Here is a 19,890-nt window from a genome sequence, read left to right as displayed (position 1 = left end):
CGGATCAGTTATTAGTGCAGTTTTCCAGGATCTTAATTAACATTTTCCAAGTGATCAAATCATCACGGCTTAAACGATAACGGTTTAGAGCGCATGTGTTAGCAGGTGTTTTGAAGTAAATGAGACCGAAAACCTTTTTTGGGCGTTGAGCTCACACGATTCCGAAACATTCCGAATTTTCCCTCACAAACCCACAGCAATGCGTCGCTCCACAACACCACAAATTAACACTTTTGCATTGCGTAAAATGTTAAGTACAGCAAATCGTTTTCACGGTTGCACACAACTACCCGGGCCGGATTTGTCAACCCATCATCGAGGTCTTGTGCAAACAGCATTTCACAGCGCACATCATTGGCACGCTTGTCCGATAATCGAATACATAATAAATCCAAATGGTACTCAATCATAACATTGCTGCGGTTGGTTACGGTACACCATTGGCTTGCATAAAACGTAGCAGCAAAAAAAAACGAGGAGGAACAAAACGAAAAAAACACCATCATAAAAAGCATCACCCCACACACCCTGCACAATTTCTGGATCGATCAATTGCGAAGAAGAACTAGCCACGGACTCGAGAGAAAAAAGGGGTGTTTGTAGCCATCGGGAGGTCTAGACCTTGCAGCAAGAGAAATAAAAAAAAATACATTGAATCAGAATGCGCACGTCTACTGGGTGAGGCTGCCCGGACTAAGACTTGTAGTTGTGTCTATTGCTACAAGCAGAAGCAGTACAGACAAACTCAGGTACTCTAGTTTAAGAGTTGTTTTTGTTCTCCTTTTTTCGTTTTCCTCAGAGCTCACGGCTGTTTGATCGGTGCGTTTGCTTGTCCTGTGTGTGCGGTGGTCGTTGTGATAAACAGTGCAAGTGAATTAATTGAAACATATTTACATCGTGGTCAGTGGGATGGGTCGAGAATTGTTGTAGGACCAACCAGCTTTTATCGCTTTGATTCGTCAACATAGCATGTTATATTGTTGGCTTGTTTAATGAGAATGTTTTGATGTATGTTTTTTTTTTTGGGAACTCTAAATTATAATTTTATAAAACTTAGGTACTTAGACAAGAATTGAAGAAGGGACAAATATACTTTGCAATAACTTACAGGAGGGTCCAAAGTCTTGGTAGTAATCTAATTGATTATCTGAAAGACACATTCTTTAAAAAAAATCAGCCAATCTGGCATCGGGGATTTGATAAGGACTATAAAACACGCTGTGCCAGTCTTCACTTGGCAGGATCGGAGACCAAATCCCATCTGGACCGCCTCACCGTGGACTGGACTAAATATCCAGCTACGGGTAAACATAAGTCAAGGAAAACCAAAAATTGCCAGTTGGGGCCTTTTCAGGATTTAGTGCCAAAGAAGAAGAAAATATGCTAACAACACAAAGATTATAAACATTACAAGTTTTTCGTGTTCTTTGGGTTAACATCAACAGGACCTGCGATTTTTTGGGGCTTGCTTTGTCGTTTTCATATCCTGTACCTCGAAAATCTATCAAGAGATTGAGGAGATGGTCCGAATAAGTTTTGAAAAAGGATCCTTCCTTTAAGCAACTGGTCCTGGTAGACCTTAACATCCCCAAATAGACATTAAGACCGCCCTGGAAAGTACACAAAAGCTTAAGAAAACGAAACAACAGCTTTGATTACCTCTGCCATATGAGGTCCAGCTCATAATTCCCAAATCTTTCTACTGCAAATCAGAGTCTTGTTGCAGAAAAGTAGATTTAACTGAACTTCTCATAACATCAACACCTTTTCTACGTGATATATCAACGGAGAGATGTTCGACAACATTTTAAATTCCATTTTAATCAACTCAGCTACTTAACTAAATTTCACCAATACATCAATCTATTAATAAAATATAAATTCAGAATGCCTAAGAGCAAGATATAACAGAATTACCAGAATCGACCTATCACCAAGGACGTAGTTTTAATACGGAAGGAATTTAATTTCAAAGGCCGCAACTTGAGACAAGCAATTAGATTTACTTTTTACTTATTGAAGTACAGTGTTCTCTAGAACGCAATCAAATAAATCTTTTTTCTTCTCTATATCCAACCAACTCAAACACATTCTCGAAAAATGGTTTAATTTTGCTACCTATAATAATTTATTTCATTTATTTTTATTTTATTTAAAATATTATTATTTTATTTAAAAATTACTTAAAATACACGTAAGAAGACCACGAAATCAACCACGGTTTTTCATGCTTCTGTTGCTTAATTCTGCCGCATTCTATCATGTTTTTCCTCGCATGCCCTCAGTGGCAATTAATCTGATTTTCCGCTTTTTTTGCCAACTGTTCTTTTCCTGGTTCTGCACCATTACGAAAAAAGCTTCCCGTCCAAGAAGCTCCCATGCTTTAGATATTCGATTCAATTCTAATCGTGACCCCGGGTACCGACCATTCTCACGGGTTTGTTGGACCGACCGGCCGGTCAAAACGGGCGGACCCCGACGCGGATCAGTGCCCAAGTGAATGTTGAGATTTTTCCATTCCCCTCCCTCGCCATTACGCCGGTTCGCGGTTCCCCCCACAACCTCACCTGTTAGCGCACTCAGATACGAGCGATGAAGATATATTCACCCGTTCGTACCCATCGCCCCCTCCCCACGTAGCAGCGAACCCGGCAGTACAGGGCCCCTTGGTGGTAAATATATATTTTTTTGAAAGTTAATTGAACCATAAAACCACTAGCAGGAAGAACCTTGACCGTCGAAAAGCGTTCAAGACCATTGCCAACACGTACCATTGGGCTACCGCTTCTGGGAAGCTTTCGTTCGACAAAGATTGCATTTTACTATCCGCTACTGCACTGGGGTCAAGTAAACACCGGGCGATACACAACAACGACATGCGTTTAATAAACTTTCCTTCCATGCAGCCAACTTGTGCCTGGCACTCGTGTTGCTGAATGGCTCCATCCAAGCCTCGAAATGATCAATGAAGAGGCAATACGCAGAGCAAGAGAGAAAGACTCGACTTTCCATCCACTTTTATTGGCGGAAAGTTTTATGGATGGAAGAGCTCCTTATTAATCAGCTGTGCCAGACAGAAGATGGATGTATCTTGCCTTGGTGCGATAGTTTATTAGCATCATCTAGCTTGCGGAGCTAGCGAACGTACGATTTTTGGCAAAACGAATGTTTTTATTCGTGCTTGAAGTGAGCTTAGCTACCTGGAAAAGATATACTAGAGACAAAATGTTTTCCTTTTTATATTGATTTGTTTTGGTTGGTTGAAATGTTTGTTTGGGATTATTGTTAATTCCACATACGTTTAATAGGATATATTCTGGGCAGATTTTCTTAATCGTACACTTCAGAGTTTTTGAACTTTTTATTACTGTTTCAATAAAATGTTCATGCCACACATTCTTCAAGTCTAGAAGTCATCCAAAAAGCTTACAAATGACATCATTCCCCATCCCGTTGCTAGCCAGGAACCCTTAAGGGTTCGAAAATTATTCCTCCTAACAGTCGATGATAATGACGATGCGGCGGACGCTGGCAATGATGATTACTATTTTTATTATTTTAATCATGATATCATGCCTGGGTTGCGGCACGCCACAATGATGCGCCGTTCTTTGAATCGTGTAGCGTTTGTCGAAAACGAATCAAGCCGGTTCAAGATTTCGAAAAACAAGTTTTCAAACAAGTATTCGATGTGGCTGTGTGTTGACACAAAATATATGTTAACGCCGAGTTTGACCCGACAGAAAAATACACAGCCAATCAGCCAGACCCAGAGGCTCGAAAAGGGGGACATCAGAATCGAAAGAGAACACGGCACGTTGTAAAGGAATGTGTGGTGATTCGGTTGGAAGCTGCATATTTAAACGATTAGCTCATTTCTTAGGAATATTACATGCTTCGTGTGGTTGCCTTCCAGAAGGCGTAGATTTCTTTTTCAAAGTTTTTCAGTATTCTTTATACAACTTTAAACTTTTTTGTAATTTGCTTTAACATTTTTGTAAACTAAGTCGATAATTATTTAATTATTCTCAGACATTCGAAACGTTGGCGAGTGATAGCTGTTGAAAGTATGCAAGGGATTGGCTCAATTAAAATATCCATCAACCAGCAACCAATAAGGCACATTCCGCTGCAACCCTACCTTTAACGTTCTGGGGCACTCCTCGTAGCCCAAGCAGTTTAACCTTAATCGTTGGCTTGAAAGTGAAACAATGCAGATCAGTTCAGTTACATTGAATGCACTGTGGTTAGGCAAGAGTTCAACCGAACAACTGTGGCTGTTGTTTCCGTCTGTACGACGATTACTTCATTCGATCGATTTCGAACTAATCAAAGCGATAACAGAAGGAACGCTGAGCTATCATCAGATGAAATCAAACAAAAATTAGATAACATGTTCCATTCCGAGCTTACCGACCAACAACGACGGTACGGTGATCCAATTATTCGATGCGCCAGCAAGTGTGCGCGGCCGCAACTGCAGTCAACGGCGAAAAACAGGAATGTTCTGCACTAGTCAGTATGGTGGTTGCTGGTATTGGTAACTGAACGGCATTCCAAGTAGCTAAGCCGACCGATCCGGTGGAACAGAGGAGGATCGGAGCGTCCAGGGCAAGATGTTGGTCAGTTGAACTGGACTGAAATTAGCAGAACAGTTAAGCAAGCGTGGTGGGGATGAAAACTGGCTCAAAGAAATTATGTCACCTGTCTCGTGATGTGCCCGGGCCGCATCGCTCGAGGCAAGAATGGCAGCATTAGGCTGTAATTAACACCGTACCGTCAAAATGTGGCTTCGAGCGATAAAAAAGCAAGATTGAAGATCTAGTGCAAACCTTTAAAAATTTGAAAATAAAAAATAAGACGGATTCAATTCACCATTTGCAAATATTTTATGAGTTGATTTAAATAAGCTACGAGAAACATTTTGAGAATGATTGTTCAATTAATGAATTTATGTTTAGATAAAATTGCTTGAAACAATATTTTTATGAATGGTTTAATTGAATAATTTAATTTTTCTAAGTTTATCCGATCAAATTATATTATAAATAATCATAAAAAAACATTGAGGGTATTTTGACAAGAGAAGTGGAAATATTCATTTAAACTTAAAGGTCGTTTTTGATAAGAACCCAACACAAATGATTTAGAAATGAATCAATTCAAATTCACGCAAACTTTTACACTTGACCATAATTGTACAATGATTTATTTGTTTAAATTTTTGAATAAGTGATATTAAAGATCGCACGAAATAAAAACATCGCATTCATGTCCGTGGGATATGCATTGTGTGGTGTAAGGCGCATAGTATACCTTCAGGCGCTCAAGCGAACTGAATTGTGGAAACATCGAATATGGTATACACACTGGAATTTTCAAATGACGCGTTTTTATAAAGTTTTAAAAAATAAACATATTTTGTTACATAATTGAGAAGACGTAATAAAATTCAAAAATGTAGATTTTGCGATAGCAATGGCATCAGATCAAACAGTTAAGACATCGTAGCCGAGTTAAGCTGATCTCGCATCGAAGACGACATCGCAGCATGGGCTAAAAGACGACAACGCAGAACGGCATCGAGCATCGAGAATCTGCAACGCAGCAGAATGCACCGAGCAAAGCGATGACGACGAAGACGCCGAGCAACGCGACACTGGCCACGCGCAGACAGCTCCAGAAAAGGACACCGCTGCACGTGGAGAGCCAACGTGGCCAAACCGTGGGAACCATCGTGGGTTCCCGACAGTAGGGCACAAGCTGGGCGATGATAAATCAGTTGTAATTAGGAGTTCGAAACGATAAGTCGAGTTGTAAAATTATCTCTAGGTTTAATAAATTTTTTTTTATGACCAAACGGTTATAAGAAAGTTTAACTGGCGCCCGAATAGGGACCTTTGGTGAGGAAAACCCAAGTGTTGTGAAGTGCAGTAACCGCGTTAGTGCTTGAGTTACGCCGACATAGACATTCGGAAGTCTATCCCGATCGCCTGTGAAAAGTGAAAACAAACTGATGTGCAGTGAACTTTAGTGACTGCGTTAGTGCTAGTGTCACAAGTGCATAGTGCAGAAGTTATCGAACACTTTAGGCAGCCGTGCGAGTTGGTACCAGAGTAGCCGATAGTTGCCAGCAACAGTCTATCGGAGGAAAAGGATTCTGCCGCCGCACCGAGAAGGAAGACATCACCAAAGGATTCCAAAACCAGCCCCGTCAGAGGAGGTGAAGAAAATCAGCCCCGTCAGAGGAGGTGAAGAAAGCCAGCCCCGTCAGAGGAGGTGAAGAAAACCAGCCCCGTCAGAGGAGGTGAAGGAAACAGCCCCGTAAGTGGAGGTGAACAATGCAACTGTTAATGTAAGTAATAATATTAAACATATTCACATCCGATAAAAGTGAGTGACAAAATCCGTGAAAATCGTGTGTCGGTATACGTGTCGATTAGTGTAATTCGAAATTTTGAAGTGAAATTCGTGAAAAAGTTAGGAGATTAGTCAAACTGGAGGAATTAGTCCAATCACTACGACAATTCTCAGTTTCAATAAAAGAGAAAGATAACGAAGGAAAAGAGAGTAATTACGAAATGGAGGCATTGATCAACAGAATCGCAGCCCTAGAGGCACGATTAGAAGAGAACAATATAACGGACGATTATAGAGATCCTCCACTATTTTTCGTAAAAAAGGACGGCAGCGCCATAAACCCGGAGACTTTCGAGAAGATCCCAGGTTTGGTGAAAGACCTTCCCGTTTTTTGTGGAGATCCAAGCGAACTCAACAGCTGGATCAGCGACGTTGATGGATTGATCAGGTTATACGAAACTACTCCTGGTCATACAGAAGAACAGCAAAATAAATACCATATGGTATGCAAGTTTGTTCGACGAAAGATTAGAGGAGAAGCTAACGATGCGTTAGTCGCATCGAACGTAGGGATCAACTGGAATAACATAAGGAGAACGCTTATCACATACTATGGAGAGAAACGCGACTTGGAGACGCTCGATTTCCAACTAATGAGCGCACACCAAAAGAGTCGATCTTTAGAGACGTACTACGATGAAATAAATAGACTGCTTTCGCTAATTGCGAATCAGATAAAAACGGATAGCAGATTTGCCCACCCAGAAGCCTCAAAAGCAATGATAGAGACGTACAATAAAAAGGCAATAGATGCGTTTATCAGAGGTCTAGATGGAGACGTATACAAATTCATAAGAAACTACGAACCGACTTCTCTAGCAGCAGCATACAGCTACTGCATAACATTCCAGAATTTGGAATGTAGAAAATTACTAACAAGACCAAGACAGGTAAACACACCCCCATCAGCACCAAGGAACCTAATACCACTCCCAACTCCCCATCCACCACCACGAGTATTTCAAAACCACCAAAGACCATGTATAAATTACACCGGTCGTGAAGGGAGGAAACTTGTGATATTTGGGAATTTCTAAAACTGTAGCGGATAATTGAATATGTGTTATGCGTTTGGAAGTTGCTTTTGTAATGTTTATTCAACCGTCAGATTTGTACATAATTCAATTACTCTAGTTCACTTTTCTTACATTGGCGTCTGGTTTATACTCTCTGCTCGTAGTGTTGTCAAGTGTTGTTTATTTTTCATGCAATAACAATTCAAAATATTTTCATGCAAATTAATTAATTATACTAATTATCCAAATTCAACATTCCGGCCACCAAAAGAGAATTCTTTTAAATGCATGAAACTATGTGATCGACGTGTAAACTTAACTTGACTTGACGCTCCAAATGTCAACAACTGTTGTTTACTATTTCCCACGTGTATCCTTCTTCCGCTCTAACCTCTCTGTTCGATTGGATTGGGTAGTAACGCGATTCTGCTGACGGCTCGAACAATTTCTTTTCCTGTGCCCACTCGTAAAGTTACTACTCTCACTACACCGTCCTTTCCTGGGTGCAAAGCTGTTATTCGCCCTTTTGGCCAAACTGCAGGTGGGGTATTGTCTTCTTTCACGATCACTAATTGGTTCACTTCTAGCTTCACCGGTGTATTGTTCGCGTGCTTTGCCCTGGCCTGTAGCTGCTGTAGATATTCTGGGTACCACCGTGCCCAAATCTCTTGCATCTGCCTTTGCACTAATTGGTACTCCTTCAAACGGTTCGGAGAAATCTTGCTAAGATCTACTTGTGGTACCGCCTGCATGCTACTCCCTATCAAGAAATGGCCCGGGGTTAGTGCTTCCAAATCTGTTGGCTCATCTGATATTGGTATCAATGGACGCGAATTTAAACAAAGCTCAACTTGTGCCAGAAGGGTAAGCATATTTTCTTGCGTCACACTTCTAACTCCTATCGTCTTTAACAGATGCCTTTTAGCGGACTTAACTGCCGCTTCCCAAAGTCCTCCAAAATGAGGCGCACGCGGGGGGATAAACTTCCATACCAGTTCGTTCTCTGCGCACCAATCAAAGATCGCTCTCCTATCACCCTCATCGATTTTCAGCATCCTATAGATGCGATGCAACTCGTGTGCCGCGCCCTTGAACGTCGTTGCATTGTCCGAATGCAATTCGGCTACTTTACCACGTCTCGCGACAAAGCGACGTAGTGCTGATAGGAAAGCAGTCGATGTGAGATCACTCACCAGCTCGATATGGACTGCCCTTGTCGCGAAACATACGAATATCGCGATGTATGCCTTCGTTGGGCTTCGGTTGCGGACGGTCGACTTTAACAAAAACGGCCCACAGTAGTCGACGCCGCTGACGGCAAACGGTCGCGTTGGTGTCACTCGTGACTTAGGCAAATCAGCTACCGCCTGTTTCACCAGCGTTGGCTTGTTCCGAAAGCATGTGTGGCATCGATGGTACACGCTCTTTGCTAAGTTTCGGCCCCCAATCAACCAAAACTTCTGCCGGATTGTTGCTAACATGAATTGTGGCCCCGCGTGCATCTTTTGATGATGAGTGTTCTCGACCAGTAGTGTCGACAGCCGATGTGATGCAGCGAGGACAATCGGATGTTTGGTTGACTCTGGTATGTTGGCGTTACCAAGCCGGCCACCGACGCGTAACACACCCTTTGGGTCGAGGTATGGAGACAACCACTTTAGTCTCGACCTTCCGCTCACCAGCTTTCCTCGTTTCAGGTCGTCCATCTCCTCCGCAAACGAATCATGTTGTGCCCGTTGACACAACCTCAGTTCCGCATCCTGCAACTCCGCCGCTGTAAGCGGTGGAACGGAACTCAATAGCGTCTTCATGTCCGTATTCCGCTTGACGCTGTTGATCGACGTTGACTTGCTCGCCCTGAGGTTGGAGAGGATTCGCAAGCAATAAGCAACAACCCTTCGCAACTTGCCGTACGAGGAATAACGTGCGAAAAGTGTGTTGCTAAAGTCACACGTCGTAGAGGTGATGACTATTTTGGACACCGCTAACCGCTCCTCGATGTCCGTCTCGTTCTCTTTCGCGAGTACTGGTTCCACCGGCCACTCTTCCTGTCCGTAGGACAACCAACGTGGCCCCTGCCACCATCGCTCGCACTGCAGTAACTCTTCGGGCCTCAACCCGCGCGATATATCATCCGCCGGGTTATCGCTACCAGGAACATGACGCCAGCATGAAATTCGGGTCTCCTCTTGTATTTGCGCCACCCTGTTGGCGACGAACGGCTTCCATCGACGAGGTGATGATTTGAGCCAATGCATGACGGTCATGGAATCTGTCCAACAGATAACCGTCGACGATGAAACGTTGAGTGCTCGAATCACCTTCTGGAACAGGTGTACTGCTAGCCGTGCTGCACACAGTTCTAATCTGGCGATGGAATGTGTGTTTGAGAGGGACACCACCTTGGACTTAGCCGCTAGCAATCTAACCGTAGAGCCCCGTGTCGAATCCGAGCGTACGTAACAACATGCTCCATAGGCTCCTTGAGATGCATCCGCGAAGAGATGCAGCTGCAGCCTTTCCGGATTGCTATGTGCCACCAATCGAGGTACTCGCAGTTCGCGTAACACATAGAGCGTTGAGTGGAACCTCCTCCACTCTTCCTGAATCTCCGCTGGTAGCGGACGATTCCAGTCCAGCGTCTTCCCCTCGTGCTTCAATCCCCATAGGCGTTGCAGGAACATCTTGGCGAGTATCACCGTTGGTCCCAACAGACCAAGAGGATCGAAGATTCTGGCCGTGTATGATAACACCAGGCATCGTGTCAGCTCTTCTGCAGGGGTTGGCAAATCCACCCGAAACCGAAACATATCGTTGGATGGTTCCCAAACCAAGCCCAGTGTTGAGACTGCTTGGTCTTCTTGCCAGTCTAGAACTGATTTGATGGCCAAATCGGCGCTTGAAACACCATCAAGCGCAGCCGGTATGTTCGACGCCCATTTCTTTAGTGAGAAGCCCGCTGATTCCAACATCGATGATATCTGTTTACGTGTCTCGATGGCTTCTGAAACACTTGCTGCACCAGTCAGCAAGTCATCCACATAAAAATCATGCAGAACCGGGTCTACGGCTTTGGGGTACTCCTGTTTGTTGTCATGCGCAATTTGTTGCAACGTACGAGTGGCCAAGAACGGAGCTGATGCGGTACCGTAGGTCACCGTTTGTAGCTCATACGTTGCTATTGGTTCGGTTGAACGTTCCCGATATCGAATGCGTAGCAGTTTTCGATCTTTATCATAATGCAGGATCTGCCTGTACATCTTCTCCACGTCTGCCACTAATGCGACAGAATGCTTCCTGAATCGCAAGATGATTGTGAGCAGATCATCTTGTACCGTTGGGCCAATGAGTAAGGTGTCGTTCAAGGAGTAGCCCGATGTTGTTTTGCAGGATGCATCGAAAACAACACGAACCTTGGTTGAAGAACTCGACTCCTTAATCACGGCATGATGAGGGATGTAGCAGTGCGGCTCACTATCGTCGACAGGTTCGGTGAGTTTCACCATGTGTCCCAACTGCTCGTATTCTACCATGAACCTTTTATACTCCTTTTCCATTACAGGATTGGCCTTTAGCCGCCGTTCAACTCCCAACAAACGCCGATCTGCTATATCCCTTGACAAACCCAGGACTTTCTCCGGTTTGGCATTTCGCGGCAACGACACGACATAGCGACCTTGAGCATTTCGCGTAGTCGTGGAAGCATAATACTTGTCACACAGGTCTTCTTCCAAAGACAACGCAGGGCCTTCTAAAATGCTCTCAGCCTCCCAGAACCGTTGTAGCGAAGCTGCAATGTCACCTTCATTGGTTGCCAGGTGACACAACCGCAAATTGGGCCCAGAACAACGGGAAGTATTCCCAGAGATCGCCCATCCAAACGGTGTCTCCAACAACCATGGTTTTCCTTCGCCCAGTGACCGCTTCCTTCCAGTATGTAGTTCCCAAAATGTATCACCGCCAATAACCACATCTACCTTTCCGGGGACGTGGAAAGTAGGATCAGCCAATTTTATATTCGGGAGGAACCACGACTCTACGTTTATCGGTGTGGTTGGAAGATCTGCCGACGGAGTCTTTAGTACAAGAAATTCCATTGTTGTAGAGAAGTCAGCCCCTTTCGATTGAACGGCCGCTGTAATGGAACCCTTGACGTGCTGCATGTGTTGCCCTATACCAGATATGGCAACGTCTACCTTTGACAACGGTGTTAGCAATCGCTGCGCCATGGTTTCGGAAACGAAATTGCACATCGATCCCGAATCGAGAAGTGCCCGCGCATCATACGTGTTGCCGTGATCATCCACGAGCTGGAGAAGGACCGTTTCCAGAAGAACCATTTCCTCATCGGATTGCGCAGCCATGGTCACCGCTGAATTCACATGTAGTAGTGAATGGTGTCGTGCCTTGCACGTAGTGCACCGGTACGACGAGCGGCAATCCCTCACTTGGTGATGACGATTCAGGCAATTCCAACACAGCCGTTCTCGTGTTGCGATTTCCCGCCGTTGGGGTACGTCCTTATTTGCGAATTCCGGACAAGCCCGCAAATGGTGAGCCTCCGTGCAACCAAAAATGCACGGTGGTTGTGGTGGCTGTGGCGCTGACATATGCGGTATTGCTCTTCCTGCCGTCGCTGTGTTACCCACCAACCTTGGTCTATGTTCGAATATTTTTTTGCTACCGGCCACCATTCTCGTATTTAGTTCAGTATGGGAAAACTCACGCGTTGACTTAAGGATTCGGACACGACTATGAAGGAAATCTACTAACTCCTTGTACTTATCTTTCGTGTGCTGTGCTGAATGGTTTTCCCAAGCCAAGATGGTCGCCGTGTCCAGTTTCATCAGCAAGAGGTTGGCGAGCGGCGTATCCCAGTACTCAACGGGCTCGTCGAGTTTCTTCAGCCCGTTCACGTGCCGCGTGAATTCATCCACGAGCTGCGCCAATTCATCCACCCTTTCACGGCTCACTGTCGGTAGGTGATGAATCTTCCGGTAGTACTCGCGAACAAGCGTACGCGGGTTGTCGTATCGCTTCAGCAAGGCAGTCCACGTCACGTCGTAATTATCTGCTGTTAAGGTGGTATGCTCGAAGAGCAATCCAGCATCACCCTTTAACGACGACAGCAGATATTGCAGCTTCATGATGTTAGGAATGTCCGCGGAAGAATCAATCATAGCTACAAATCGGTCCCGGAAAGTAAGCCACTTGGTAGAATCACCATCAAACGTAGGTAATTCGATTTTCGGCAGACGCACATTCACAGCACTCGATCGTCCCGTAGTATTCATCGTTGAATTCGCGATCAACACCGAATCACTCACACCCGGGTTCGAGGGTTGCCTTCGTAGAAGGAAACCCTTCACGCGTCGGTAACGCGTGTCCATTTCGCAACGTTCCGCCACATACGTTTCCGCCCCATCCTCATCTAGCTCCGAAACTTTCGCGCTTGCCTGGAGAAAATCTTCGTAATACCTTTCCAGCTGGTCTAGACACACTGATACTTCACTCACTCTATCATCGGTATATTCACTGGTGAACTGTTCCACGGTTTTAATTAGCTCGGCAGCTTGGCGTTTTTTCAGTTGAAACGCTTTTAATTGTTTCGCCATTTTCTCTTTGAATTTTTGGCGCGTAGGATAATCTCACTGTAACTTGGATGCAACTTGTACGCAAAACCAAATTTCGAATGGCGCAAATTTGAAAACGCAATGGGTGTCGTTGCAGTTATGGGTGCCAAATTTGAAATGGCGTGGGTGGCGTCGGTTTTCTTACGCGTTCCGATCGAACTACACACTCGCTTTTCTGTTCCTTGTTCGTGACACGATGTAATCTTCACGAACACTTCACAAACGTCTCCTTTGCCCGTGATAGCGGGGCAACCAAAGGAAATGAAAAACACAACGGGTTTAAACGGAGAAATATCACACTTTGAATCACCACTGTACATAAACGGTACGTAGTGCCGTTTATTCCCAAATCTGTGAACACGTAGTGTCCTGCTGCAAGTTTCACTGCACGTAATGCTTCCTTTCACCGATCCGGTTCGAAGGACCAAATGTATAAATTACACCGGTCGTGAAGGGAGGAAACTTGTGATATTTGGGAATTTCTAAAACTGTAGCGGATAATTGAATATGTGTTATGCGTTTGGAAGTTGCTTTTGTAATGTTTATTCAACCGTCAGATTTGTACATAATTCAATTACTCTAGTTCACTTTTCTTACATTGGCGTCTGGTTTATACTCTCTGCTCGTAGTGTTGTCAAGTGTTGTTTATTTTTCATGCAATAACAATTCAAAATATTTTCATGCAAATTAATTAATTATACTAATTATCCAAATTCAACAGACCATTTATGACAAACAACACAAGACCACATTTTGGAATCAACCAGCCATTCCAGAATCATGCAAGAAATTTCCAGCGTCCAGCTTTTTATCAACCAAATCAGACACGACCAATATTTCAACGATCAAATTTTAACCGACCCAATTTCATGCAACATACGAACCAATTCCGCGGACCAGAACCGATGGAAGTTGACCATTCAATTAGGTCACAACAAATTAATTACGCGAATAGGCCCAATTCATCCAATGTAAGGCCTATGAAAAGACAACGAGCTTTCAACATAGAAACATTTCCGCAAGAAGGAAATCCATATGAAGACGAAACTGAAAGTCAGGCGTCATATGAACGATACATGAGAAATGTAGAGAAACAGGAGAAAACAAACAACACTTCATGTACAGCAGAACTAAATTTTTTAGAATGAAGTCTGCTTTGCCCTATTTTATATATCATGGTAAAGCAGGACAACAGATAAAAATTTTAATTGACACAGGATCCAATAAGAATTTCATAAACCCAAAACATGCGAAAATCTCACATGACGTAACGAAACCCTTTATCGTATCATCAGTAGGAGGAGACTTGCTTGTCACGAAATATTCACAAGCTAAAATATTTGCCCCTTATTCCGATGTAAATGTAAAATTTTATCATCTACAAGGACTGAAAACTTTCGATGCCATTATTGGTTACGATACCATCAAAGAAATGGGAGCATTCATAGATGCCAAAAGAGATTACTTTATTATAAAAGATAAAATAATACCTCTCTTACTATACCCGTTACAGGAAATTAACAGGATCGAAATAAGAGATCAACATCTTAACAACCAAGAAAAAGGAAAATTACATTCATTCCTTAACAAGTTTCAAGATTTATTTCAGCCACCTGACGAGAAATTACCATTTACAACAAAGGTTGAAGCAACCATATCTACGGATGACACCGAACCAGTTTACTGTAAGTCATACCCATACCCCTTGTCTCTCAAACATGAAGTGGAGACACAGATAAAAAAATTACTAAACAATGGTATAATTCGACCATCCCGCTCACCATATAACTCACCTGTTTGGATTGTACCCAAAAAGGCTGATGCATCTAACGAAAAAAAGTATCGACTTGTGATCGATTATAGGAAACTAAACCTAAAAACTAAGAGTGATAGATATCCTATTCCAGACACGTCAACAGTTCTTTCGAATTTAGGAAACAATAAGTATTATACCACACTTGATTTAGCATCAGGCTTTCATCAAATTCGTTTGACAGAAAAAGATATCGAAAAAACCGCTTTTTCAATTAACAATGGGAAATATGAATTTTTACGACTACCTTTCGGTCTAAAGAATGCACCTTCTATATTTCAGAGGGTCATGGATGATGTTCTAAGGGAACATATCGGAAAAATCTGTCATGTCTACATCGACGATATAATAGTCTTTGGAAAGACATTTGATGAACATTTGAAAAATTTGGAAATTGTTTTGAACACATTACGCGAAGCCAATTTTAAAATACAACCAGACAAATCAGAATTTTTAAGAACTGAAGTTGAATTCTTAGGATTCATTGTCTCAGAACATGGTCTGAAACCAAATGAGAAAAAAATTCAAAGCATACAAAAATATCCCGAACCTAAAACTATCCGAGAGCTTAGAGCATTTCTAGGACTCTCCGGCTACTATAGAAGATTTGTTAAAAATTATGCTGCTCTAGCAAAACCTCTAACAAAACTCTTAAGAGGAGAGGATGGCCAAGGCCACTGTAAAATTACAAAAAATCAATCAAAAAATTTTCCGATTAAATTTGACGAAGACGCCACTCGCGCATTTAAAACTCTCAAGGAAATTTTATCATCCGAAGACGTTTTAGCGTACCCCGATTTTGATCATGGTTTTATATTAACCACAGACGCGTCCGACAAAGCAATCGGAGGTGTTTTATCACAAAAAATCAATGGTATTGAAAAACCAATAACGTTCATATCCAGAACATTATCGAAAACGGAAGAAAACTATGCTACCAACGAGAAGGAAATGCTTGCTATAGTTTGGGCTTTACATTCCTTGCGCAATTACATATATGGTGCAAAAATAACAATACTAACAGATCACCAACCTTTAACATATGCAATGTCGCCAAAAAATAACAATGCGAAACTAAAACGATGGAAAGCGTTCATCGAGGAACATAATTATGAGTTACGCTACAAACCTGGAAAAACTAACGTTGTAGCGGATGCGCTATCAAGAATCCAAATTAATTCTCTAACACCAACACAACATTCCGCTGATGATGATAGCAGTGAATATATACTGTCTACTGAAGCCCCCATCAACGCTTTTCATAACCAACTAATATTTAAAACAACTAACAATTCGTCCTATGAAATGATGACGCCGTTTCCAAAATTTAAAAGGCATATTTTTTGTGAACCAGAATTTACTAACCAATATTTAACAGACAAACTAAAAAGATTCCTCAATCCTAACATTATTAACGGTATACTAACCGATGAAGTAACTATGGGTCTTATTCAAGAAGTGTATAAAAATTTATTCAATCCGAAAACAATGCGATGTAGATTTTCTCAAATACAAGTTGAAGATTTAACAAATGAAGAAAAACAACTAGACGAAATTAAAAACATTCATAATTTTGCACATAGAAATTCGAAAGAGAATTCATTACAATGCATTAAAAGATTTTATTTCCCAACGATGAGAAAAGTAATAGAGTCATTTGTAAAAAATTGCGAAATTTGCAAAATGGAAAAGTATGATAGGAAACCACAACAATTTATACCAATAAAGACTCCAATCCCCAGATATCCAGGTGAAATTGTTCACATTGACATATTTGCGTATAACTCAAACTTGCTGTACCTTTCATCAGTAGATAAATTTTCCAAATATCTCAAAGTAAGATTCATCAAATCAAAATCTATTGCAGATATAAAAGAAGTAATGCAAGAACTTTTATATGATTGGAATTTACCAAAACATATCGTAATTGATAACGAATGCACATTTGTTTCAAATGTCATAGAGCAAATGATTAAAAATCTAGGTATATCTATTTTTAAAACTCCCGTAAATCGTTCAGAAACAAACGGTCAAATCGAAAGATGCCATTCAACAATTCGTGAGATAGGCAGGTGTATCAAGGCACTAAACCCAGAAATCACAGATAAAAATTTAGTGCAACAGGCTGTATACAAATACAACAACACCATTCATTCGTTTACGAAAGAGACCCCCAAAAACGTATATATCGGAGAACAATCGGAAGAAATGTCGTTTAGAGACAGAGCGTTATTAAGAGAAAAACTTGATAAAAAAATTATAAAACTATTCGAAGAGAAAAATGAAAAGATGAAAGATAAGAAATATAAAGACTATGAACCAAATCAATATGCGTACGAAAAGAGGAAAACAAATAATAAACGAGATAGTCGTTTCAATATGGTAAAGATTAAAGAAAATTATCCTACGTATGTAATCGATACACATAACAGAAAAATTCATAAAGTGAATTTAAGAAATCCGACTAATTGATTCATTATTCTTATCATTTCAGTACAATCCTTATCGCTATTTCATCGATAGAATCGAGTAAAATTAAGATACATAATGTAACAAATGATCCATTAGCCATAATACCGATAGGGAAAGCTAAAGTACAAATTGGGTACATTAGAACAATTCATCCAATAGATTTAGCCGATATCAACGAAACAATAGAGAAAACATTGCTAGATAGTCCAAATGGAATTTTTACTGAACCTATCGACAATTTAATTAGAATAAAAGCTAGCATGCTACAGGACACTTTGGCGAAAATCAAACCATTTGTGAAAAGGCAAAAACGATGGGACACGATAGGTAAAGTTTGGAAATGGATCGCTGGAACTCCTGACGCCGACGACCTACATGTCATTAACTCCACAATGAACTCCCTGATAGCAGAAAGCAACAAACAAATAATAATCAACCAAGGTTTCAACGACAGGCTGAAACAAATAACTGATGTCGCTAACCAAGTCGTAAATATCGAGAACGAACGCTACGAGTCATACCAAGTAGAAAATCGAAAACTTATTCTACTTCCCAACATAAATATGTTACAAGAAAAATTGGATGTCATAGAAGACGCTATACTGTTAGCTAAACACGGGATTCCGAGCAGTAAGCTACTATCCCTTGAGGATCTGACCTCAATAGAACAGTTCCTTGAAAAGAATAACATTAAATACAACACACCGGAAGAATTGCTAAGGCAATCAACTGCCCAAGTTGCAGTAAATGAAACTCATATACTATACATGCTAAAGTTCCCCAAACTATCTCCAAAAATCTACGAATACGACTATATCGATTCGATAATACAACACGATGCACGTATAATCGTCACACAGAACTATATATTACAAAATCAAACCCACGTATATTCCATGGCAGAGAAGTGCCAACAACAAGAAGACGTTTATATATGTCCGCAAATCGGCATACAACAACCCACAACATGCATTCAACAAATTGTGAAAAGAGAAGATTCACAATGTGACTACGAAAAGATTTATAGCCAAGGCTTCATAAAAAGAATCAAAGAAGACACAATACTAATCAATGACGTCATAGCAGAAATCGCATCAAACTGCAGCAAAATGAACCAAGTACTGAACGGTTCCTACGTCATACAATTCGAAAATTGTAACATCATCATTAATGGAGAAATTTATTCAAACAATGAAGTCACCATTCCTGGTAAACCATTTAAGTCAACAACAGGAATTAACATTGACAAAGGCGAAATCAAACATAGACCGCCTCTTCAACTGATACAAAACCTCACAATAGAACACAGAGAAAAGCTAAAAAGTATCAACCTACAAAACGACTCCTTGAGATGGAAATTTAACATATTTGGAGGAACATTTGCGTTAATATGCATATGCGCATGTATAATATTTCTATTCTTCCAATTCAAGAGAACTACAGTAAAAATAGACATGACTCAAGCGAAACAACTCGAAACCTTTGTCAGCCGACCTATCTCGTTCCACGCAGCAGCGAGACTTTGAGGGCAAAGTCACTTAAGAGGGGAGGAGTTAAGACATCGTAGCCGAGTTAAGCTGATCTCGCATCGAAGACGACATCGCAGCATGGGCTAAAAGACGACAACGCAGAACGGCATCGAGCATCGAGAATCTGCAACGCAGCAGAATGCACCGAGCAAAGCGATGACGACGAAGACGCCGAGCAACGCGACACTGGCCACGCGCAGACAGCTCCAGAAAAGGACACCGCTGCACGTGGAGAGCCAACGTGGCCAAACCGTGGGAACCATCGTGGGTTCCCGACAGTAGGGCACAAGCTGGGCGATGATAAATCAGTTGTAATTAGGAGTTCGAAACGATAAGTCGAGTTGTAAAATTATCTCTAGGTTTAATAAAATTTTTTTTATGACCAAACGGTTATAAGAAAGTTTAACTAAACGTTGTAAATTTCTCCAGTTAAGATTGTTGTACAGAGGAAGAAAAATTTAAATTTTAGACGATTAAAACAAAAAAAAAATTATTGACAGTATTTGAAACTTCAGCTTCTTTTTTGGCACTACAACCTCAAAACGTCTTATTCGGCCATTTCTGGCTTCTTTGATTTCATTTACCCGTTGCTGGATAGTCAGTCTGTGCGTACGGGGAGATGGTTCGGACGGGATTCGATACCCGTTCCCGCCGAGTGAGTGCCCGCACCGTATTCATTTCTGCCACCAGAACACCACAAGCACACTTATTTATCAAAATGCTTAACTATTTTAAACATTTCAACGGTAAAAAGACTGTCCGAAAATGCTGCCGAGTAAACCATAACGAAAGACTTCAACCAAATTTTAAAAGCGACGAACCCTATAAAATGTCGCTAACAATCTTCTATAGTATCATAACCGCAATGATTCAAGCATTTTGTAATTAATTTGGCTTTTCCATGAATTTTTTTGGATAAAACATCACATAAAAGACAAATTACGAAATAACGACGCACGCACTATGCACTCATCGCTCATTGCAAATTCGACACAATCTTCGGTAAC

The 19,890-nt window shown here is 41.6% G+C and overlaps 2 protein-coding genes across 2 annotated transcripts in view; both read right to left on the bottom strand.

The window, feature by feature from the left end:
- Positions 1–4,806: 4,806 nt before the first annotated feature.
- Positions 4,807–19,890, bottom strand: part of LOC118504597 (leucine-rich repeat-containing protein 40-like) — a 36,872-nt gene continuing 21,788 nt past the window's right edge. Inside the window, exon 3 of the mRNA XM_036039262.1 lies at positions 4,807–4,832. Within this exon, the coding sequence (XP_035895155.1) occupies positions 4,822–4,832 (11 nt within the window). The 3' untranslated portion in view covers positions 4,807–4,821. The remainder of the gene's footprint in view (positions 4,833–19,890) is intronic.
- LOC118504590 lies at positions 7,596–11,536 on the bottom strand. The gene is made up of 2 exons (XM_036039247.1): positions 10,844–11,536; positions 7,596–10,189 (listed from the first exon to the last, which is right to left on the bottom strand). The coding sequence occupies exons 1-2, from the start codon at positions 11,531–11,533 to the stop codon at positions 7,823–7,825; spliced, it is 3,057 nt and encodes a 1,018-aa protein (XP_035895140.1). The 5' UTR covers positions 11,534–11,536; the 3' UTR covers positions 7,596–7,822.

Source organism: Anopheles stephensi, chromosome 2 (genome assembly GCF_013141755.1).
Source record: "Anopheles stephensi strain Indian chromosome 2, UCI_ANSTEP_V1.0, whole genome shotgun sequence".
Classification (NCBI taxonomy): Eukaryota; Metazoa; Arthropoda; class Insecta; order Diptera; family Culicidae; genus Anopheles; species Anopheles stephensi.
Note: the sequence above shows the minus strand (reverse complement) of the source record. Positions and strands in the feature narration are given on the sequence as shown.